At 33.2% G+C, this 19,835-nt stretch overlaps 8 protein-coding genes across 17 annotated transcripts; 4 read left to right on the forward strand and 4 right to left on the reverse strand.

Annotated features, from left to right (window-relative positions):
- Nucleotides 1-946: 946 nt before the first annotated feature.
- Nucleotides 947-5,644, forward strand: LOC114878728 (focadhesin). The gene is made up of 8 exons (XM_029192845.2): nt 947-1,536; nt 1,605-1,673; nt 1,745-1,899; nt 1,968-2,165; nt 2,238-2,686; nt 2,756-4,934; nt 5,008-5,320; nt 5,426-5,644. Exons 1-8 carry the CDS (start codon nt 1,483-1,485, stop codon nt 5,576-5,578), a joined length of 3,570 nt encoding a protein of 1,189 aa, XP_029048678.2. The 5' UTR covers nt 947-1,482; the 3' UTR covers nt 5,579-5,644.
- LOC114878737 (protein C1orf43 homolog) lies at nt 5,546-6,845 on the reverse strand. The gene is made up of 5 exons (XM_029192863.2): nt 6,687-6,845; nt 6,366-6,522; nt 6,075-6,294; nt 5,722-5,996; nt 5,546-5,638 (listed from the first exon to the last, which is right to left on the reverse strand). The coding sequence occupies exons 1-4, from the start codon at nt 6,843-6,845 to the stop codon at nt 5,804-5,806; spliced, it is 729 nt and encodes a 242-aa protein (XP_029048696.1). The 3' UTR covers nt 5,546-5,638; nt 5,722-5,803.
- On the forward strand, nt 6,203-10,645 carry LOC114878735 (protein immune deficiency). Of its 2 annotated transcripts, none has more exons than XM_029192860.2 (6): nt 6,203-6,534; nt 8,220-8,515; nt 8,892-9,300; nt 9,456-9,865; nt 9,927-10,255; nt 10,315-10,645. In XM_029192860.2, exons 4-6 carry the CDS (start codon nt 9,511-9,513, stop codon nt 10,453-10,455), a joined length of 825 nt encoding a protein of 274 aa, XP_029048693.1. In that variant the 5' UTR covers nt 6,203-6,534; nt 8,220-8,515; nt 8,892-9,300; nt 9,456-9,510; the 3' UTR covers nt 10,456-10,645. The 2 variants fall into 2 exon arrangements, with proteins under 2 accessions (XP_029048693.1, XP_046145036.1); XM_046289080.1 differs by having other exon boundaries at nt 8,341-8,515.
- Nucleotides 6,941-8,885, reverse strand: LOC114878734. 2 transcript variants are annotated; one of them, XM_046289079.1, is made up of 5 exons: nt 8,638-8,885; nt 8,136-8,300; nt 7,622-8,062; nt 7,370-7,554; nt 6,941-7,295 (listed from the first exon to the last, which is right to left on the reverse strand). In XM_046289079.1, the coding sequence occupies exons 2-5, from the start codon at nt 8,265-8,267 to the stop codon at nt 7,010-7,012; spliced, it is 1,044 nt and encodes a 347-aa protein (XP_046145035.1). In that variant the 5' UTR covers nt 8,268-8,300; nt 8,638-8,885; the 3' UTR covers nt 6,941-7,009. The 2 variants fall into 2 exon arrangements, with proteins under 2 accessions (XP_046145035.1, XP_029048692.2); XM_029192859.2 differs by having other exon boundaries at nt 8,529-8,885.
- A 104-nt stretch (nt 10,646-10,749) lies between the features above and the next one.
- LOC114878736 (deoxynucleoside kinase) lies at nt 10,750-12,290 on the reverse strand. The gene is made up of 4 exons (XM_029192862.2): nt 12,138-12,290; nt 11,451-11,650; nt 11,106-11,355; nt 10,750-11,034 (listed from the first exon to the last, which is right to left on the reverse strand). The coding sequence occupies exons 1-4, from the start codon at nt 12,148-12,150 to the stop codon at nt 10,757-10,759; spliced, it is 741 nt and encodes a 246-aa protein (XP_029048695.1). The 5' UTR covers nt 12,151-12,290; the 3' UTR covers nt 10,750-10,756.
- Nucleotides 12,291-12,486: 196 nt separating this feature from the next.
- Nucleotides 12,487-15,693, forward strand: LOC114878760 (adenosine 3'-phospho 5'-phosphosulfate transporter 1). Of its 3 annotated transcripts, none has more exons than XM_029192908.2 (9): nt 12,487-12,630; nt 13,135-13,259; nt 13,341-13,549; nt 13,632-13,834; nt 14,392-14,616; nt 14,688-14,838; nt 14,910-15,121; nt 15,198-15,323; nt 15,392-15,693. In XM_029192908.2, the coding sequence occupies exons 2-9, from the start codon at nt 13,228-13,230 to the stop codon at nt 15,557-15,559; spliced, it is 1,326 nt and encodes a 441-aa protein (XP_029048741.1). In that variant the 5' UTR covers nt 12,487-12,630; nt 13,135-13,227; the 3' UTR covers nt 15,560-15,693. The 3 variants fall into 3 exon arrangements, with proteins under 3 accessions (XP_029048741.1, XP_029048740.1, XP_029048739.1); XM_029192907.2 differs by lacking the exon at nt 12,487-12,630 and adding an exon at nt 12,701-13,029; XM_029192906.2 differs by lacking the exon at nt 12,487-12,630 and having other exon boundaries at nt 12,701-13,259.
- Nucleotides 15,694-15,977: 284 nt separating this feature from the next.
- Nucleotides 15,978-17,038, reverse strand: LOC114878762 (transmembrane protein 216-like). 3 transcript variants are annotated; one of them, XM_029192910.2, is made up of 2 exons: nt 16,874-17,038; nt 15,978-16,669 (listed from the first exon to the last, which is right to left on the reverse strand). In XM_029192910.2, the coding sequence occupies exon 2, from the start codon at nt 16,492-16,494 to the stop codon at nt 16,066-16,068; it is 429 nt and encodes a 142-aa protein (XP_029048743.1). In that variant the 5' UTR covers nt 16,495-16,669; nt 16,874-17,038; the 3' UTR covers nt 15,978-16,065. The 3 variants fall into 3 exon arrangements, with proteins under 3 accessions (XP_029048743.1, XP_029048744.1, XP_029048745.1); XM_029192911.2 differs by having other exon boundaries at nt 16,982-17,037; XM_029192912.2 differs by lacking the exon at nt 16,874-17,038 and adding an exon at nt 16,746-16,848.
- LOC114878761 (uncharacterized aarF domain-containing protein kinase 2-like) lies at nt 16,357-19,723 on the forward strand. Of its 4 annotated transcripts, none has more exons than XM_046289077.1 (11): nt 16,357-16,446; nt 17,225-17,702; nt 17,790-18,022; nt 18,073-18,148; nt 18,276-18,317; nt 18,393-18,501; nt 18,570-18,687; nt 18,747-18,968; nt 19,030-19,248; nt 19,330-19,435; nt 19,519-19,723. In XM_046289077.1, the coding sequence occupies exons 2-11, from the start codon at nt 17,330-17,332 to the stop codon at nt 19,593-19,595; spliced, it is 1,575 nt and encodes a 524-aa protein (XP_046145033.1). In that variant the 5' UTR covers nt 16,357-16,446; nt 17,225-17,329; the 3' UTR covers nt 19,596-19,723. The 4 variants fall into 4 exon arrangements, with proteins under 4 accessions (XP_046145033.1, XP_029048742.2, XP_046145032.1 ...); XM_029192909.2 differs by having other exon boundaries at nt 19,330-19,446; nt 19,519-19,716; XM_046289076.1 differs by having other exon boundaries at nt 18,573-18,687; nt 19,330-19,446; nt 19,519-19,716.
- The last annotated feature ends 112 nt before the right edge of the window (nt 19,724-19,835 follow it).

Raw genomic sequence — 19,835 nt, forward strand, 5'->3', positions numbered from 1 at the left:
CCTGCCCTGCACTCCCCCACGAAACGTAACGCGAATAGAACGATGAACGAAGAGAACTAAGGAAAAAAGAAACATGGAAAACGAACTTGTACGAATTGTGTATAGGCTGTAAAGTGTATTTACTTTTAAACAGAAATTTAATATAGATCGTTAAACTTTAATCGAGCGAGGAAAGGAGCTGTCTCCAATCGTCGATTATTTGAAGATTCTCGCGGGAAGGTCTCTTCTTTTTTGTTTTGGCGGGCAATCGTTTATTTTAAAGGACGTATCAGGAACGGTCATCATTTCATCCAAGCTTTTGATCCCTGTTTTTCGTTTCAACGGCTTCTCTTCACTCGTCCAATCGTTGTTATACTTCTTACGAGGTTCTTCGACTCCCTATTAGCGTAAACGAGAAAAGAAAAAAAAAACGAATCTAATTAGTAGCAATCGGAGACAACCTCCTACTAACGATTATATTCTAGCGAGTACTGCGTATTTGCCACGATGTTGCATAATCCATTGAAAAGAATCCTCGAACGAGTAAATTAAACAACATCATCAAACGGACTGAACTATAACGTAACGTAACGTAATAAACAAGGACCCGTATTCTCGTCTCCTTTCTTTTTTTTTAGAATGATAAAAATAGTGAGTCGTTGCGCTTTATATATTATACACTTCGAATATATGGATATACGAGTAACATTACGTACAGAAGCAAATACAAAAATGCAGGCATCTTGTCGTTAAATTGTAAGATATTGTGTTCAAACTCCAGAATGTACTCCGATCCCTTCCTCAGACTACTATATATTAAATATATTGTGCACTATGCTCCAACTTGTCCATACGAATAAATATACTGAGAAAATCTGATTATACGGTATATTCGAACGTTATTGTAATCCTCTGATGAGATTCGCGTTTTTCAACTTGTTACAGGGAATTTTTTAAAAATCTTGTTACTTATTTTTTTCATTTTTGTATTAAACTGTCTAACAATATCCTACATACTACTACTACATTTATATTGTAATTGTACAGATGTTAATTTTATTTGTTACTCGAAACAAATTTGAAAATTGTATTTTACAACATTATCGATTGAGAACCTCTGTTAGGATCGATAATCGACACGTGTAAACACGAAAGAGGTGCGCTAGGTGCACAATGATATATCGTATACATGTTTTTATTTTTCTAACACTATTTGTTCATTTTATAAACGCATTCTAATTAATTTTAAGTCTTCTAGCGTCAATAGATGTATAATAGATTCGTAAAATATAGTGTCACATCGACTGAGGTTATATTTTATAGGAATACTACGGTTTATAGGTTATGCTTCATAACCTAAATACCTGTATTCGTCTGACATTAAGTAGTAGTGAAGATTCTGTACGTAATGAAACATGAATTTACTCGTGCACCTCGTTTGAAAAAGAAAACATTAAAAACGCATAAGAGTCTCGAATAAAAACAACTGTTTCCCCCTGTAAAATGGACGAGGTAGATTACAAGTTAGACTCAGGGAATCCTGTTTTGATATCGCACGTGAGTTGCTCAGCATTTTGTAAAAATCTACAATTTATTATTGTTATTTTTTACACATTTTCTTACAGGCAATATCGAAGCTTTTCGATTCCATTAAGAAAAAAAAGAACGATCAACAGACGGATCATGTTTCAAAGGTAATGTAAATTTCGCTTCTTCGATTACCATACGATCATCTACGTTCTGTTAATCGTACCAATTTTAATAGACAGCTGAATTTAAATTACTGTTAACCAAGCGAGATAGCGGAGATACCGTACTTAGTATATCCGCTTGTCAAGGCTTAATCGCTCTAGTAGAAAATGGATTATGGGATATTAGCGAAGCACTATCTACCTTCACGTCGAGTCTTTCCTCCATACGGTTTGTATATAAATTTAACTTACTCTAATTCTATTTTTGTAATAACATACATGTATCATGCATTTCAGAAATTATACGGTTGCTGCCACGGCCCTAAGTCGCTTATTAATACTGGATCTCAAGTATGATAAAGAAAATAAAATCATGTACCCATTTACTCTGCATGTACCACAGCATCCGTTTATAATGATTTTAACTCGGGATAAACGGAGCTGGCAAACTGTATTAAATCAAATGATGTTCATTATGAATCATCCGGATCCTCGGTATGTATGTCGGTATACATATATATATTTCTGCAAAGATATGGATACATAGATTGAATTTAAATGTTTCAGAGTTAAAGAAAGCTGTATAGAAATGTTACGTCCCGTATTCTTGTATATTTTATGTAATCCCTCTGTGGATTCTGTGGACTGCTGTATGCAACAAGCATGGCAGCTTTTAATCAAATCGAAACATAGTATACATTTGCAGACTGAAATTTTACTGTGGCTGTGCACAGCTGAAACTTACTCCTGTATAAATGCAAACTACAGATTCTTAGAACTTTCAGAGAAAGCTTTACTAGAGAAGAATAAAGAATATTGCACAGCTTTGTTGCCAATGATGGCATCTATGATCATACAACTGCTAAAACAAGGATCCGACCCGAAACCAAATTTCGATGCTATGTCTAGTATCATAAATTACTGTGACAACCGTATAGGAGATCTTGCGTTAGTATTGATGGCGGAAATAATTGTTTCGTGCCCAGCTATCTACTTGTACAATGCTATGCAAATGTGTAGGTATTTTTAATCTAGCAAGCATTTCGCATTTCTATCCATTTTATATGTTGTTCGTTATGTTACAGGTGTACTTATAACGAGTAAACTGTGCTGTAGTGATATCTTCTTAAACGTTTTGCTAGCATCTATTTTAAAATGGATGGCATATCCATCCGTGCTATGTTCGGACGCTTTGGACGTGGCAAGAGATTTAATACAAACAATGTTCGCCAAAGCAAAACCTACGGAAAACAACGGCACGATATTTTCAAGCAGAATATTTACTATATTTACTTACTCCGACTCGCATATTCAATTTTATACCGAAATTATACGTTGTTTAAGTGTCTGGAAAGTAAACGATGTTATATCGTGGTTGAAGAGTATGTTAAATGTACCGTTCGACTTGAAAGATAAATGTAAATTATTGATATCTGGTCTTCTTTTGCAAACACACGAGCCTCAGGTGACCGAGTTCTGTTGTAACGTACTCATTGATGTCGCAAAAGACAAAAAAGATTTTGGATCGCATGTATTGTCATTGATACTGCATAAATTAACAAAGTCTAGAAGTAGTTTAGAATCGAAATATTTATTACTCGCTGTGCCAGAACTCGTTATTACCAAAGGAAACATTCCGATCATTACTCACACATTGGATACGCTGTTAAACGGTGGCAAACAATTGAAATATTTTACTATTGAATTGTACCTAAGAACACTTAGGAAAGAACCAAGATGTCACAGATTTGTGTCTACCGCGATAATTCGAATGATAAAAAGCGATCCGACCTGGTGCTCGGATGCAACTTGCACAAGAGCTATGAAGTATGTATGTGAAAATTATCCCGAACACGGCGAGAAACTGGTACCGTTGATATCGCAAATATTGAATCGTTCTACGAACATGAACGGAGGAACTGCGAGTGCACTCGCGCTCAAATGTATATCCGCTCTTTGCAAAGGATCGATAACAGATATCTGTTCGACTTGGAAAGTGCTGGCTCCTAAAATGGAGAAAGAGAAACGTCCTATTGTTTTAGAAAGCTTGTGCGAAATGTTTGGCGATATCACATCGTATCCATCGTCTCAACACGCCGAAGAATACGATGCATTGATCAACAACGTTGTATCAAAACTGTGGCAATACACATTGCACAACGACATCAAAGTCATCGAGGCTGCATTTAAAGCGCTAGCTTCCTATCGGCTGGAACAGATTCCCTTAAAAGCATTGCCAGCAGAATTTAGGAAAGATCTTGTATTACCAGCTGCATACGCGAAAACGCCAATTGATGCAGCCAGGAAGCCGGAGGATGTACTTCCGTACATACCTGCCACTTGTTGGATTCAGATGCTTCAAAGGGTAAATAAAATGGCATTGACATCAGCTGGAAATCTTTTAGTTTCTTTAATAACCGAAGAAGTGAATGGTTTTCGATCTGGAATCTACGTCTGGCCTAAAGGTGATCCAAATAACTTCAAATATTTGCCAGAGAAAAGTGTAATAAGAGGCGTCGGTGAATATTTGAGACGGTGCGACAAATCCGATTCCAGTAATCATCGTATAATTATTGAATGTTTGCGAATATTTGCCTACAAATATCCGAAACCATTGCCCAATATTAATTGGAGTTTTCTTAACGATATCATTGATATATCGCTCGAAACCAAGAAATACGTTCTCTCGATCGCGTGTCGTCACGCAACGACATCTCTGTCTGCCAAATCCTTTATAGAAAATTATCTGTTAATTTACAAGTCTGTGGATGAGGCGAACTTAGCTTGTAAAAGCAACGAGTACGCTATACTGTATACGCACCTCCATGATTTATGCCAAGCTGTACAACCAAATTTCCTTAAACCATTCTTGGAAGTCACATTGGAGTATGTAATTGAAAAGATGAATATTGAGAGCAAAGAATCGATAGAGTCGTTTCAATGCATCATGTCTTCATACGCGCAGGCATTGAAAAATCAGGAAACATACGATGCCAATTCTACATTACTGTCTACTACACTGGAAAAGCTTTTAGACAAAATAGATTTGACCTGCAATCGTTTTGAGTATTATTTTACAGCAGCTTTAGAATTGTCGATAACGCATCTGGAACGAATGACGTCCCCTAAAGTGTGGTGGGAAGTAACACCTTGTAAATTAAGAAATGCCATTGCAATCAGGGCTCAATTAGCTTTGAAGAAGGTTTCCGACTCTCCTTTAACTTGGTTAAACGAGATCATCGACGACGTTGCATCGTTGACTAGGTAAAATTGATAGTTATAATTCGTCTTTCAAATAATACAAATGAAAATTTATTTTTTACATCTTTTATTAAAGCGTACAAACTTATTTTCTCGAGATTATGCAAAAAGTGCAGGCTCAAATGCGATTTGATAAGTCCAGTATAAATTGGGTGATAGACTTCACAACTCAGATGCAAGGACTTTTGATGGAGTCTCAAAATCATTGTGATAAAGTACAATTTTATTGCGATGTTTTATTTGTTTCCATCGTTAGCTTGTCCGGTATAAATGATATGTTAATGAAACAAGATTTATTGATTTCATCGCGAGATGATCGAGTACAATTATTTCCTGAAGCTCTGATGGTTCTTTTAAACAGACAGGATTGGAGGCATGCAATTCCACAGGTATTTACAGTTACTTTTATTAATAAAATACTGTAATTAGTTGAACGACCTTTTGTTCAAAAAGAATCACACAACAGTTAACAAATTTTTTATCGTACCTCTTAGATTATGGAATGGTTGAATCATATGAGAACTAGCCCTATCTCTAGTACATGTAAGTTCACGTTTCATCGATCGTTAATATGTTTAAAACACAACGCGTATTATAAAGAGGTATGGACTAAATATTTATCTATTAAGACTGACATCAACGTCTGATTGTAAGTTGTACATTTTAGAAGCAAACAATTTTTATAATAAATTGTCTGCTCGTAATAACTGAAATTATAATACAAGAAATCATAATTGTTTCATGTGTAATACATGCTACATATACTAATGTATAATATAATTTCACTTACTTGCAGTTTCACGTAACCCGACGTTTAGCAATAATGAATGAACATTTCGTCACATGTGATGTATGTGACGATTTTCATAATGCTAAACAGATGTTTCGCTATTATCTAGAGCCATGACCGTTAATGTATTCGGTCGCGAGCCAGTTAATATTTGATCCTCCGGTAATTTCATTCTCGGTTCCAACACGTTCCGTTTCGTATCAACGTTCTTTTTTATAGGCGTACGACTCGGACTAGATTTCCTACTACTTGGATAGGATTTTAATAAACGAGCTCTAAACAAACGGATAAGATGAAATTTTTACTTGTTGCTTTAATTTTAAACAGATGGTAGTTTCAGAGTTCAAACTTACGCGTCCATTAACTTGAGAAACAAACGTGTATATACTTGGTACTCTTCATCTCCAAATTCTGTTGGATCATGACGTGCATGTTCATACAAATCACAGAACTGATGGATCAATCGTTGTCCAGTTCCATTCAATGGAGTGGCTAATGTAGCAAGTAAATATGCTCTCAGATTTTCAGATGGATGTCTTTTCAAACAACTATCATATTTAGTAATTTCAGCTTCTGCAAAGGGATACATTAAAAATCAAATTACATTTGAAATTTCAAGTTTAATGTAACAAGTTTATAATTACCTAAAATTTTAACATCATCTACAGCTTTCAGTCTATAATAATGGGGTGGAACTTGTCCTCGGGGAGTTACGATAAATCGAGGATCGCTGATAAGTGGCGGATCGTACTGAATTCTTGGGATTACTTCTATTCTTCTCTCGATTTCCTTCTTGAGGGACTAAGTATCAATGTAAATGTGAACATACATACATATACATATAAAATCAACATGCATTGAACGCTCCAATATATATAGATAGTACATTATTTTAAAAGATTAGTCAATTTTCAAATTAGATAAAAGATAAGCGGTTGCAACTTAACCTTTAGAAACATTCGTACCTTAAGCGCATCATGTCCGATCGGAATATGAGGACCGCGACGTGATCGCAATGCAAATCTCATAATTTGTCGTTTTGCAAAAATGAACAATAATAATATTGTTAATACTCCAGCTGCGATAAATATCACTATCGTTACACCCGATAGTTCCTCTGTCATGTTTACCTAAAGCGTATGCATTGGTATACATATAGATATACATGCATGTGTTGCACACATGCGTAGACAGGATGAATCGGTATTACAGTGTTCAATTTGAAGAAAAGAAATAATTTTATAAAACATAAATAATATGTGAAATGTTTGCATTACATTAGTATATCCTATGTAGCATTTAACATATTTTGTATAGGTTTTTTAAATAATGTCTGGTTGATATTGGCCATTTCCCTTAACAACTGCTTTTGTTGCTCTGAAAAATGTACGTTCATTTTTACAAATGATAATATAAGCTTTCCAAAATCTTTGTTTCGCGCAAAATCAAATGCTCTTTTTGATAATAATTGAATAAGTTTGTCATTTGTGGTGGTGTCTGTTTTGGTTGATATTAGATTATGTAATATAGAAAGATGCCATAATTTAAGTTCTTTCACATGTGACAGATATTCCCTGCAAAAAATAGTATAAATTGTTCATGATAGTATAGATTAGTTAAAATGTGATCAATCAATTATAATACTTACATAAGGAGAGTAATATTTCTTTCTGGTTCAAAGGCATTTATGATAGCATTGACAATTGTTATATCTTTTAAGTCAACATTTAACAGAGGAATAAAAATCAACTCTTTAACATCATTTGGATACTTTTTAACATACTCACTGATAACAGATATTAGCAATCTTGAAGGCTCTTCTAAGGCAATTATCTGCAACAGGATTTAAAAAATGTTAATACTATTTGTTGCATGAATATTTTATGAGAAAATAAATTACCTTTGGTAATAACAAATGGCTATGAAAAACTGTTCCATATTTGATTTGTTGTTCCAAAGTTACATTATTCAGAGAACAGTACAGATTGTATGTCCCTAATGTACTTAGTTTCTTTTCTAAATCACAGACCGCTTCTAATAATTCCTTGTCTGTTAAATTTTCTAATTGACTTAAATCTAATTTTCCATTAGGTTGCTCTAATCCTTCCAACAGACATTCTGTGATATCATATTTTTGTTGTATAGATTCTTCCTTAGCTTCTTTCTCAAGATTTATATCAACTTGTGTAAAATAAAACTGAGTAGATGGGAATTGATCAATTGTCTTAGACAAAATGCTATTATTATCTACATTGCTTTCATTTACAATTTCTTCTTTATCTGTACTTGTTTCTTGAGATGTATCTTCCTCTTCTTCATTTTCTTCTTTTTCTTCCCCTTTCTTTTCAATAATAAGTTATCAAATATTTTAAATTTTCTGAGTTAGTCTAATTAATAATAGTAATAATACAAACCTTTCCTATTACAGTTTCCCACAAAGGATCGCTATTCAATGTATCTTCTTTTAATTTATCTTTAATTATGTTTAATTTTTCCAGAGTACACTGTGATAGTGTATAATTCTTTAAAATATTTGGATGATACATAATTTCATAGAACGATCAAATTAAGTAGTTTATCTGTAAAATCGTGCAATGTATTTGATTTGCGGTGTCTCAGATTGCACAAAATGCATTGCACATCACGAATCGACGGCTCAGTTGTCTTAAAGAACGCGCGTTAGTATGGAGCTCGTCAATTAAAAGGTTAAGGTCGGAATAATTGAACGGACACTAAACAATGTTATGCGACAATTATTCTGCGTTAACAAGTTAACAATTTCTTAGAAGATAAGGTAAGCTTTTTACCTAAACGGTAGAAAAGAAATATTTCAATTTAAAAACATAGAAATCAACGTATTGCGATTCGAAATCTTTTTGACATTAAACAAATTGAAATATTTTAAACATAACATACGCTTTACACATGCTCTACATATGAATGTTTAATATCACAGTATCTTATATTCTAATTAATCAAGTTTTGACATTGAGCACAGTATCTGAAACCTGTTGCGCCTAATTTTCATATGTATGGACGTGTGTTACTGTATATATCTATAAAATGGAATATTTCTTTGTGTCGAATCATAAAAAATTCGTGAATACAAAATATTTTAAATTAACGATAGCAATGTTGTTAATAAATCTTTTTTCTTTTAACATTTACAGATTCTGTGTATAATCTGCGTAATTGTTACTTAACCACATCAAAGGAGAGCTGATTTCATTTGTGAAAAACCCAAATCAACGCGAGGTCATCAAGAATACTGACTGCATAAATATGGATGAATTTCCCATTTGCTATAAAATTTATTCTATTTATCTTTAGTTTGCAACCCTGTCGATGACAAAATACACGATAATGTGTAATTGTGTGTTTAAACTTTCGCATTACAAGCGTTGTTGATACAACGAGTAGTGTAATTACAAAGAAATTAGAAGCTCATTAAAATCAAACGTTTCAAGATTTATTACGATAGCCTCATATTTTCAAGAAAAACTTGACGTATCAACAAGAGTGACGGAAAAAAAATAAAATTTTTTGTTAATGACTGGTGTATGTAAATATTAAGATAAGGTGAGCAAATGAGTATCTTCTCTTATTTCATTTATCTTTTCATCCGTGCGATACGGAGAATTGAAACATAGTATAATAAATAAATATTTTATATCTTATTCTCTTTTTTTAAATGTTAGTTTAATCTTGAATAATATAATAATGTTATTTTTTAGAAAAGGAAGAGAAAAAACGAGGAAACATTTTCTTTTTATACTGAGTTTGAAGAAAATGCCGATACTATCGCAATTGTCTCGACGATTTAGTATGTTAACAACCGATGCAAAACCTGATCCACCGCGCATAAGGATCGAAGGATATACGCACAATCTAAATTCTAATACAGAGAACGAGAAAGTAGAAACAAAATCAAAATTAGCTTCTATTACTCCAGAAGTAGAATTCGAGGAAAACGATGTAACATCGGAACGAAGGAAATCTGTGTTAAACGATGCGATACCAACAAATGCTAATCCTTCCTCCACTAAACAAAACTTCGACGATACAAATTATTCTGCGACTGATGAGAAACAAAATAAAGGACCAAATGTTAAAACAAAAAAGAAGTCGAAACAGTACAGATATTGTAAGTAAAATTTATTCAAACTGGTTTATTTATGGACTAAACACAATTTCCTGTTTCACAGCACAAGGAGCACACGTTGTAAACTACAATATAATTAATTCGAATGGAGTGAAAATTGGTCCGAAGACCAGTTATATTTGCAATATTAATCAATTTTCTTCGAAAGATGCGGAAACATCGGAAGAAAGAGGGTCGAAAGTTGAAGTTCGTCAGATGCCGGCGAATATTAAAGATTTGTGTGCTTCTACAGAGGAAATTAATTTAGAGGATATATTTATCATTAAAACTTACATGGGACGGGGTTGGAGGGACGTTGCTAGAAAGTTATTATATTCGGATGGACAAATTGATCAATTCGAAGAGAATTACAGATTCAGAGGGATAGGCGAAGTAAGTTGTCTATATAAAAAAAAGTTATATATCATATAATAATATAATTCTCTTTTCAGGTAGTATATCAAATACTCCTTGATTGGAAACAAGCAAACACGAAAGATGCAGAAATTGGTAAGTTAGTAAAGGTATTATGGACTTGTCGCGAATACGATTGCGCGGAACAGCTAGTTTCCGCCCGAAAAAATTTGGAGTAATTATTTTCTATTGGGTGTATATACTTACATATGTATACATATACGATATATTATAAGTATATTAATATAATAATGTGTACCATTATTACAATGGACAAATTTTTTATCATAAATGTAATGATATTATAAATCAGTGTAATCTGCACCGATTACATTGCATATATACAAAATAAAAATATACAAATCTAAATTAATAATCAATTTCTTAATACTTAAACGACTGCATCTCAGTATTGAAACACGAGAAATTTCGTGAGCGGTCGTTTAAGTATTAATTCGTCGGATCTGTCGTAACTTCGGGTCAAGGGCATACTGGTGACGGTGTAGTTTTCTCGTCCATTTTCGTATCAAAAATCTGTTTCTTACAATTTTCAAATTCTGCTAACATTTCGTCAAGATTTTTGTTTCCATCCAATACCAAAACCGGTGCGGGTACGGTGAATAACGTTCGATGATACAGCCATTCATCGTGAATATCGTGAATCTGCTTCAAATACTCTAATGATACACAATTTTCTTCCTTCCTTGCTCTTGCTTTCATCCTCTGATATACAACTTCTGGGGATGTTCTTAAATACACTGTTTCAAAAGAATAATAATTAATAATCTGAAATAAAATGTTACACGTTTTCGTGAAAGATATATATTACCTATTAAATTTGTTTCTATATTAGCACATTTAATGCACCAGTCATACCAATCTTCCAAAACCATTACTTCTACATCGCGCAATATTTTTGTGCGCTTCATGTTTTCTATAAAACATCTTGCACTATATACAGATCTTTCCATAACTTTATAAGGTAACGGAGTTTTATATGTATGCAGTTGAAGCATAGTTAATTGGACATAGGATTGAAATAAAAAAGCATAACGCGAAGGATCACTGTACATTAATTCCTAAACATTTTCAACAAATTAATGTTAATATTATATTGTTACTGTAAACATAAATATTACATTATGCTGATAAATCTAATTTTACAGGAACTTACCAGTAGATTTGTTCCACCTGCATCTCTCCAAAGATCTACTGGTTCCTCTAAAATTGTTGTGTTCTTAAACTTTTTAAAATGTCTTAGAAATGTTGTTTTACCACTTCCTATGTTTCCCTCTATACATACTGTAAATGGTCGTTTGGACAATTTACAAGAGGAATTGATGATATTTGTTAGCATTTTGGCTACTGATTTAGCTAATAAAACAGTGAGATATAATGATTAATTCACTTTTCTTATTATTGAACAGATATATTTATCTGTTGGAAGGCGTCAATATAGTACATTAAAACGTTCCAGACACACAAATTAAATAGATATTTAGAATCTTTAATTGAATTACTGAAATATTCAAAATATTAAGGACTTAAATTTAATCAAGTCCTCAAGAATATCACTTTCTGAGAGTTTTAAATACATAACTTTAACAAAATTTAAGGATATAGCAATAAATACGGCTAACAATACAATACGTAAAAACTAAGTAGATATGATACAAGTCTATTGACCTTTTCCCGCGCGAATTACAGTATATATATATTACTTTGTGGAGGTGTCATGCAAATGCTTTAGAGAGGGGATAAGCACACTCCTAACCTAACGTGTACTTAACTTGCCGGCTATTCTTATATTACTTTTAATTATTTTAGATCATGATTGATTATTTGTGAAATTGAAGTTTACCTAACAAAGTCATGATGATCTAATTTAATTGTTACACTATATTTACATTAAAAGATAAAAATTATAAACTAATGTTTCTACGCCGGTAGGTTACTTTCGTACAAGGATAACCACGGAATGCTTGCATCATAGACGTACGACATATTCATTATTTAAATCAACGAGAGATCGTATTTGTCGTTTGACACGTTCGTTCCGCGCATGTTTCGTCTGCGCATGATTCGTCTGCGCAGGTTCCGCCTGCGCATGATTCGTCTGCGCCGGTTCCGTATGCGCAGGATTTGCCTGCGCATGTTTCGTCTGCGCATGCGCGTTGTAGCACTACGCAGCATATACAGCGGCCTTATATTTAGTATCTCTCGGGCCTCCGACGCGTCGGGATGTGAATACGTATTTCTTTCATTTATATATTTTTGTCCACCGTGTATATGACCACGAAGTGCTACAAAGTTAGAAGTAAGAATAGAGGTCCTCCCTGAGCTGCGCAAAGCAGGTATGATCTCTTGTTGAACGAATAATATGCACTATGGACCAACATTCAAACTTATAATTTTTGTATTTATACAAATTTTTTATTTTTTATTTTATTATTACATTTTGTCACTTTTAACACTGCGAAAGAGTGAACAAATTTTGTTGGAAAGAATAAGGAATATGAAAAGAATTTGTAGTTTCTTTTGTAGTTTGTGGTTAAAAAAAAAGCATTTGGTATTGGAAAGTCACGTGTTTCTATTAGAGTAGATATGAACTTGACACTAGTGGCCACAATGAAGCAATGACTTATATTTTAGATGATTTGTTAGAATATTTTTGAATATTTTAAATTATTAATCGAAGCCAATTCTCCACTGATGGTTTTGAATGAATCTCACATCTTTCCTCGAACAGATCTGTACGAATAAGTTTAAAAATCTAAGTGAAATATGAGTCGAAATGTGGTTTAGCGGCAATTAAACATTGCCGTTATAATATAATTTATACATCTTTGTATTTCTAGGTGTAATTATATAATATTTAATCATTTTATGTAAAATTATGAGATAATCCGTTCATTAGGAATCATTTGTTTTATATAAATTCCATTGTAATCATGCGAAATTTTGTGGGTGATTTTGTAATTTGGTAAGTTTTGGTTATAAATTCTAATAGCCACAAATTTCTAAATGATTTATTTTTAATGTGTTTAAATCATTGTTTCCATAGCATATTGTTGCTGCTATCAATGAGTCTTATATTTGGAGCTAGTGAAATTATTAAATCTCTTGTTGATACCGGAGGAAATTATTTAAAATCTACCTCCTACAGTTGGATCATCAGATTATGTTTAAATTTATTGAGTTATGCTACCGTGCTATTACCAGGTTATCTCATATACAAATATGTGCGGCTCACAAAATATATTCAAAGGGGAGGTAAATAAACATCAAAATAAAATACATTCGCTTGGAAGAATTTATGGATCTTTATTTAAAATAATATAAAACTCTTGAGTAGGTAAGGGATGCATTCCAAGATTGGTACATTCGTGTTTTGTTGGCCACTGTGAAACAGGACTTTTGGATTCTTCATCTTATACATCTAATCCCTCTAATCAACGTACTTTTACACAAGATGCCCTGTTACTTTTATACTGTTTCTTTGGATTACAAATCAGTTATTTAACATGGGGTTATTTACAAGAGAAGATAATGACACAGGTATAATTTGTTTGATACATATTATACTTAATAAGTCAATCTATGGAGACACAAAACATGCTTTGCAATGAACTGCATTTAAGAGCTTATATTCTGCATACTTTCCAATTGATCATTCAAGAAGTTAAATAGTTAATTTTAATGTTGATTTTGCAAGTACCTGTTGCTGTAGTTAAATGTCCATGTACAAGGACACTTTGTTAACTTAGATTTCAGAATCTCAATGTGAATCATCTAGTCACTACTTCTAGGAGATCCAGGCTTTCTGTGAAACAAAGTACTGAAGATGGTGTTTTTTATCCCTTCATTACACCAAACACGGTACGGGTACTAATCATAATACCCACAATGTTACAAGAAAAGATCTTCAGTTGTATTTCATTTGAAATATATAACTCTGTAATATTATTTCAAGATGACTTAAGCACAAATTGCAGAATAAATTACACAGTACAGTTATAAATATTGAGACATGTCACTGATAACTACCACAATTAATTTCATTGATACTTTTTTGATTTAGAAATGTCTATGGTAGGAATAAATTTGTTTTTCAGGAGTATGAAAATGTTGCTGGTAACAAAGATCGATTTCAAGACTCCCAATTTTTAGTGTTTATAAATCGAATTCTTGCATTTTTGATGTCGGGATTGTATTTACTAATTCAAAGGCAACCCCAGCATAAAGCTCCACTCTATAAATACGCATTTTGTTCCTTATCAAATATTATGAGTAGTTGGTGCCAGTATGAAGCTTTAAAATATGTCAGCTTTCCAACACAGGTGGTTATTGCTTCATTGAATTCTTAATCTCATACATTTAAAAATTACTTTAATAACTACATGTATCGTAGGTATTGGCAAAAGCTTCGAAAATAATCCCGGTAATGATAATGGGAAAAATAATTTCACAAACGACGTACGAATATTATGAATATGTTACGGCAATACTTATTTCTATTGGAATGACGCTATTTATGTTAGATAGTTCCGATCATAAAAATGGTAAAAACTTATATGTTGTTAATGTAACATCATTTTTGTATTTGTCATTATCATTGTTTTAATACTTTTAGATGGAGCTACTACTGCATCTGGTATCATTCTCTTAGGAGGCTACTTATTGTTAGATAGTTTTACAAGTACTTGGCAAAATGCATTATTCGTGGAGTATGGTGCAACAAGTGTACAAATGATGTGTGTTGTTAATATGTTTTCCTGTATGTTAACTGCACTGTCTTTATTTCAGCAATCTAGTTTCCCCCTCATACTATCTTTCATGACAAAGGTGACTTGAATTCCAGAAAATCGTGTAAATTTTAACAGCTTTTCGTACAGTTTTTACAGTTTGTTTTATCACACAGTATCCTAGGTTCATCATGGATTGTTTACTTATATCAATTTGTTCTGCAAGTGGTCAATTGTATATCTTTTATACGATATCTAAATTTGGGCCAGTAACATTCGTCATTATGATGACAATACGACAGGTAGTTATTTTTTTTTACACATATCGCTATTAATAGTATATACAATAAAAATGTATTTTTTGCTTCAGGGTTTGGCCATATTGTTATCCTGTTTGATATATCATCATCGTGTAACGGTTATTGGTATTATTGGTATATTACTAGTGTTTGGTTCGGTATTTTTGCGAATCTATTGTAACAATCGACTACGGGCGATCAGAAGACGCAGAGCTGCAGCGACTAGTATAAAAGATTAATTGGTAGGACGGAAACGATAGGTACAAATTCTATGAAATGTGTATTTTCTTTTTAAATGCACATATATTTTATTAAGTATTTTTGATCATACAATTTTTTATGCGTATTTCACATACATTTGAGAGAAAAATTACTTACTTATTCATTATTTATCATACATGTTCATTACTCCACAGTGTACTTTTAAGTATAACGTAGCTTCGAAATATCTATCGATATTGATTATTTTGCAAACACATGTTATTTATTAACGAGATATTTATTTTGTTGTAAATATCAGATACAGAGAAAAAAAAATGTATAATTTTTACTAAAAGGTATTAATAAAAAAAGAAAAATCATGAAGATGAAGATGCGAATCATTATGTATAATGTTAATTTGTTGATTGAAGGTATGAAAATTAATTGCACAATTTATTACATCAAAACAATTTTAATTTTTACTTATACAGAGAAACACAGTATACAATGTTATTAACTTTTTAAACGTTTTTAATAGGTCTGTTTATTCGTCGGGAGGCGATGGTCGATAAATAGCTATAAGGCACAAAATTGAAATGATTAATTCAGATGCTAGGAGTACCAGTTGTATGCTACAAAGAATTACTTCTAGTCTAAGTACATAATTTTGCCAGATTAAAAAATACAATGTCGCTAAGGCGCTAGGTACGGTCAAAATAACTCCAATAAGAATTGGTAACCCGTGCTCTGTCAAATTTCCTTTTCTTCCAAGATAAATTCTAGCACCTTCTGTGACAATGAGGAAAAACAACAATGCAAACTCTATCAGTGTCGTGCTTGTACCAGGTGAAGGCAGATTTGCAGCTTTAAAAAATCCCATGCCTAATTCACATATAGCAAACATGCCAAAATAAAAAGAATTAAGGTACATAAGAATTTCATATGTTAAAGAGGAACTGGCTATTGTTGGCATCTTCTTAAATTTCTATCAGCATTGATAAATCATATATTTATTCATTCAGTTATGGTTCTTATAACAAATTTTATTTTTTATCCATAGTAAAGTAGGTTGTTTTTATATTATCATCTTGTTCATTTGATACATCAGTCTTCTTAATTTTACATTCTATTTTAATCATTTGATTTTCCTGTAATACAAGTTTGCTAAAATTAAACGTTTGTTTCGAAAACAGCAAATTTTTAATAAAAATAATACAGCTTTACTAGATTATTGTTTAGAATGATCAATGAGAATTGTTCTTGAATATGGATGGTAAGCAAGTAGCAATCAGGTTTGGTTAGGGAAATATAAACACAGTTAGATTTGCTGGCAACTGAACAATTACAGTTACCTTTTGTAGTTATCTCAAAATTTCTATCGTTTCTTAAATTTTCTCGATACACATTAAGCGCTTTAATTATAAAACGTTACATATTAAAAAGAAAATTTATTTACATACTAGCCTACTTTGTGTTTCTGAGAGATTGCTTGAGAAATTTATGGGGGCAGTGTTACCACATGAAAAATGACGAAATTCAATTGCAACTATACATAAAATTATTTTCAAATGCATCGCATTTCAGAGACAGTTTATACATTTATCATGTAGAGTTTAATTGTAACTAAACCAACCTTATCGTTGGAAAAAAATCATTTTTATTCGAATACATACAAATGTTAGCTAATTTTAATTTGGTTTCAGTCATGTGTCGGAAGTAACTTGGTCCTGATGGAATTTTTGCGAAAAGAACACGTTCATCGGAGTAATTGTTTGTAATGGCAACGCTGAAGGCAAAAACGATCGATTATGGCTTTCTATTTAAACATTTTGCGAGCGCTTCGTTCAAAGAAATTACTTCAAAATCGAGGAGAAAAGTGGCGAATAAAAAGACACGTAACACCGATTCGATTTCATCGAGCGGTGATAAACAATATGAATTTTGAGGGTTCCAAAAGAGCAGTTCAGGCTATTCTGATTCTTTCTCACAAGCCTAAACGTCAAGTATGGATTCAGAATGACAAAATCTTGGCGAGAGATACGGGAACCTATAGTTTATTCGATGCTATTTTAATTATGGCCAGGATCTTTACGATAGGATCTATCATCCTCGGATTAACCGCCGCATACTTTGTTACCCGTTTTACACACGAACACGTATTTCCGACAATTCTACGTAAAAGTAATTACTCTGTTAAAATATAGATGTAGCCTGTGTCGAGTAGAACAACTCTGAAATGAAAGTTTTATTCAACTTGACGAATTGCAGGTATCGAATTTCTTGGGCCGATCTTTATTAAATTTGGTCAGTGGGCATCTACGCGGAAAGATTTATTTCCCGAGAATATTTGTCATACACTTTCGCAACTGCAACGGACCGCGTCTCCTCATTCCTGGATCTATACCAAGGAACTTCTGAAATCAATTTATGGTTCAAATTGGAAGAAGATGTTTGTGAGATTCGAAGATGAAGAACCAATAGGATCAGGATGTTGTGGTCAGGTACAAAAGCAAATTAAAAACGAACAAGTTTGATACGGTATTCTCGGTAGGTATACAAGGCATGGATAGACCCGAATGCTCGACTGGAAGTAACGCAGAAATCTGAAATACCAGCATTTGTTCAAAGTAAATTATTCAAGTATAGATGGTTACTTTATTTAGGGTTTCGTCTACTATTACGATCGTTTCGAGACTTATCGAGTCATTTCCGATATCCGTGTATATCGTGAGTCCTAAACGAATCTCTTTACAGTTATCGAATATTTCAAACTCGGCCCGCTCGCTACTTACATCGGTAAATATGTATAAGAAAATTCCCGTTAAGTCTGATAAAAGCTGTTTGCGCGGGATAACAATGATTTTATTTCAGATAGAATATTGAACGGAAACGATGGAATCGAACGCGATGATGCGAACAAGAAGAATCTGCAACCGGTAGCAGTAAAGGTTTTGCATCCTGGAATTAAAGAGCAATTGAGGTACGGTATGAATTCTCATCGATCGATATTTAGATTATTGTTTATTCGATGCTCTCCCTTTTCTTTAGAAGAGATCTTTGTATAATGAAAGGGATTTGTAAATGCATCACATACATAGTGCCACAGTTGCAGTGGCTCAGTTTGACCGACTGCATAACTGAATTTTCGCACATAATGGAAAATCAAGTGAGCGTTTCACGTTAACCGTGCAAGCTATGATTACAAGTCTCGAATGTTCGTATTAGGTCGACATGAATTTGGAGGCGGAGAATCTAATTAAATTTTCAAATAATTTTGCCACGAAGAAAGATGTCGTTTTCCCGCGTCCTTATACGAATGTCACGCAGCCCGAGATACTCGTGGAAAGCTTCCACGATGGTTCCCCTATCGCCAATTATCTCAGATACGACGATACTAAAATGCAAGAAAAATTAGCTAAAATAGGAATCAAGACGATTTTAAAAATGGTCGGTGATATTATTTAAGATCGACGTATCCGACCTTAGAACTATCAATGATTATTCCTAGGTATTTAGTGACAATTTTATTCACTGCGACTTACATCCTGGTAATATATTGGTGCAAACGAATACCGAGCCAAGAGGAAAAATTGGCGCTTGGTTTTGGAAATTTATTAACCGCGACCATCCTCGTTTGGTCATTCTCGACTGTGGCTTGGTAGTATCCTTGAACGATCGTTGTCGGCAAAATCTTAAAAATGTCTTTCGCTCCGTGCTGATGGGTGATGTACGTACAGATTTGTTTTACTTCTGTTTTTTTTTACATACTAGCAGTACTTCTTCAAGTTTTCGCTTTTATTCCCACTAGGGCGAATTGGCAGCGGAATACATACTGAAACATAGTTCGCACATGTCTCCCGATCCAGACGGTTTCAAGCGTACGATAAGAGATATCGTGAATACCCATCATCAGAGTAAAATTAGTGTAATGCTTGAAACGGTGGAAAAGCCTGCGAAAGATGACGATTGCTTACGGTTGTTTTCGAAACTGTTACAGGTGAACGTAAGCAGCATCGTAACCGAGCTGTTCAACGCGATGATTCGATATCGGGTCAAGCAAGATGGATCCTTTAGTAGCGTAATACTGAGCATGGCAGTGATCGAGGGTCTCGGACGAAGTTTGGATCCAAATATCGATATTTTCACCGAAGTTGTACCGTTTATCTTTGTGGACCCGATGTACAACGTTTAAAAACATCGTAAGTCGTAAAGAGGTATAATAGAAAAGTTTTAACAAGATAATTATATAAATACGTTTCTTTTAGATATAAAAAGAAGTTGTTAAAGGGTTGTGAAAGCGTTTTAAAAGACATG

This window comes from Osmia bicornis, chromosome 15 (genome assembly GCF_907164935.1).
Source record: "Osmia bicornis bicornis chromosome 15, iOsmBic2.1, whole genome shotgun sequence".
NCBI classification, from domain to species: domain Eukaryota; kingdom Metazoa; phylum Arthropoda; class Insecta; order Hymenoptera; family Megachilidae; genus Osmia; species Osmia bicornis.

Excerpts from the sequence above, each read along its gene's own strand:
- LOC114878737 (XM_029192863.2), bottom strand. The coding sequence starts at position 6,845 with ATGACAGAGGAACTATCGGGTGTAACGATAGTGATATTTATCGCAGCT. Across the intron at positions 6,523-6,686 it reads TCGGACATGATGCGCTTAAG|TCCCTCAAGAAGGAAATCGA; the intron begins GTACGAATGTTT and ends ATTGATACTTAG. Across the intron at positions 6,295-6,365 it reads AGATGATGTTAAAATTTTAG|AAGCTGAAATTACTAAATAT; the intron begins GTAATTATAAAC and ends ATCCCTTTGCAG.
- LOC114878734 (XM_046289079.1), bottom strand. The coding sequence starts at position 8,267 with ATGTATCATCCAAATATTTTAAAGAATTATACACTATCACAGTGTACT. Across the intron at positions 8,063-8,135 it reads GGGAAACTGTAATAGGAAAG|AAAGGGGAAGAAAAAGAAGA; the intron begins GTTTGTATTATT and ends ATTATTGAAAAG. Across the intron at positions 7,555-7,621 it reads GCCATTTGTTATTACCAAAG|ATAATTGCCTTAGAAGAGCC; the intron begins GTAATTTATTTT and ends ATCCTGTTGCAG.
- LOC114878735 (XM_029192860.2), top strand. The coding sequence starts at position 9,511 with ATGCCGATACTATCGCAATTGTCTCGACGATTTAGTATGTTAACAACC. Across the intron at positions 9,866-9,926 it reads GTCGAAACAGTACAGATATT|CACAAGGAGCACACGTTGTA; the intron begins GTAAGTAAAATT and ends CCTGTTTCACAG. Across the intron at positions 10,256-10,314 it reads GATTCAGAGGGATAGGCGAA|GTAGTATATCAAATACTCCT; the intron begins GTAAGTTGTCTA and ends TTCTCTTTTCAG.
- LOC114878760 (XM_029192908.2), top strand. The coding sequence starts at position 13,228 with ATGCGAAATTTTGTGGGTGATTTTGTAATTTG. Across the intron at positions 13,835-14,391 it reads AAGAGAAGATAATGACACAG|GAGTATGAAAATGTTGCTGG; the intron begins GTATAATTTGTT and ends TTTGTTTTTCAG. Across the intron at positions 14,617-14,687 it reads ATGTCAGCTTTCCAACACAG|GTATTGGCAAAAGCTTCGAA; the intron begins GTGGTTATTGCT and ends CATGTATCGTAG.
- LOC114878762 (XM_029192910.2), bottom strand. The coding sequence starts at position 16,494 with ATGCCAACAATAGCCAGTTCCTCTTTAACATATGAAATTCTTATGTAC.
- LOC114878736 (XM_029192862.2), bottom strand. Across the intron at positions 11,356-11,450 it reads CAGGTGGAACAAATCTACTG|GAATTAATGTACAGTGATCC; the intron begins GTAAGTTCCTGT and ends GAAAATGTTTAG. Across the intron at positions 11,035-11,105 it reads TATAGAAACAAATTTAATAG|TGTATTTAAGAACATCCCCA; the intron begins GTAATATATATC and ends CTTTTGAAACAG.
- LOC114878728 (XM_029192845.2), top strand. The coding sequence starts at position 1,483 with ATGGACGAGGTAGATTACAAGTTAGACTCAGGGAATCCTGTTTTGATA. Across the intron at positions 1,900-1,967 it reads TCGAGTCTTTCCTCCATACG|AAATTATACGGTTGCTGCCA; the intron begins GTTTGTATATAA and ends CATGCATTTCAG. Across the intron at positions 5,321-5,425 it reads GGAGGCATGCAATTCCACAG|ATTATGGAATGGTTGAATCA; the intron begins GTATTTACAGTT and ends CGTACCTCTTAG.
- LOC114878761 (XM_029192909.2), top strand. The coding sequence starts at position 17,330 with ATGGCTTTCTATTTAAACATTTTGCGAGCGCTTCGTTCAAAGAAATTA. Across the intron at positions 18,502-18,569 it reads GGAATTAAAGAGCAATTGAG|AAGAGATCTTTGTATAATGA; the intron begins GTACGGTATGAA and ends CCTTTTCTTTAG. Across the intron at positions 19,249-19,329 it reads GCTCCGTGCTGATGGGTGAT|GGCGAATTGGCAGCGGAATA; the intron begins GTACGTACAGAT and ends TATTCCCACTAG.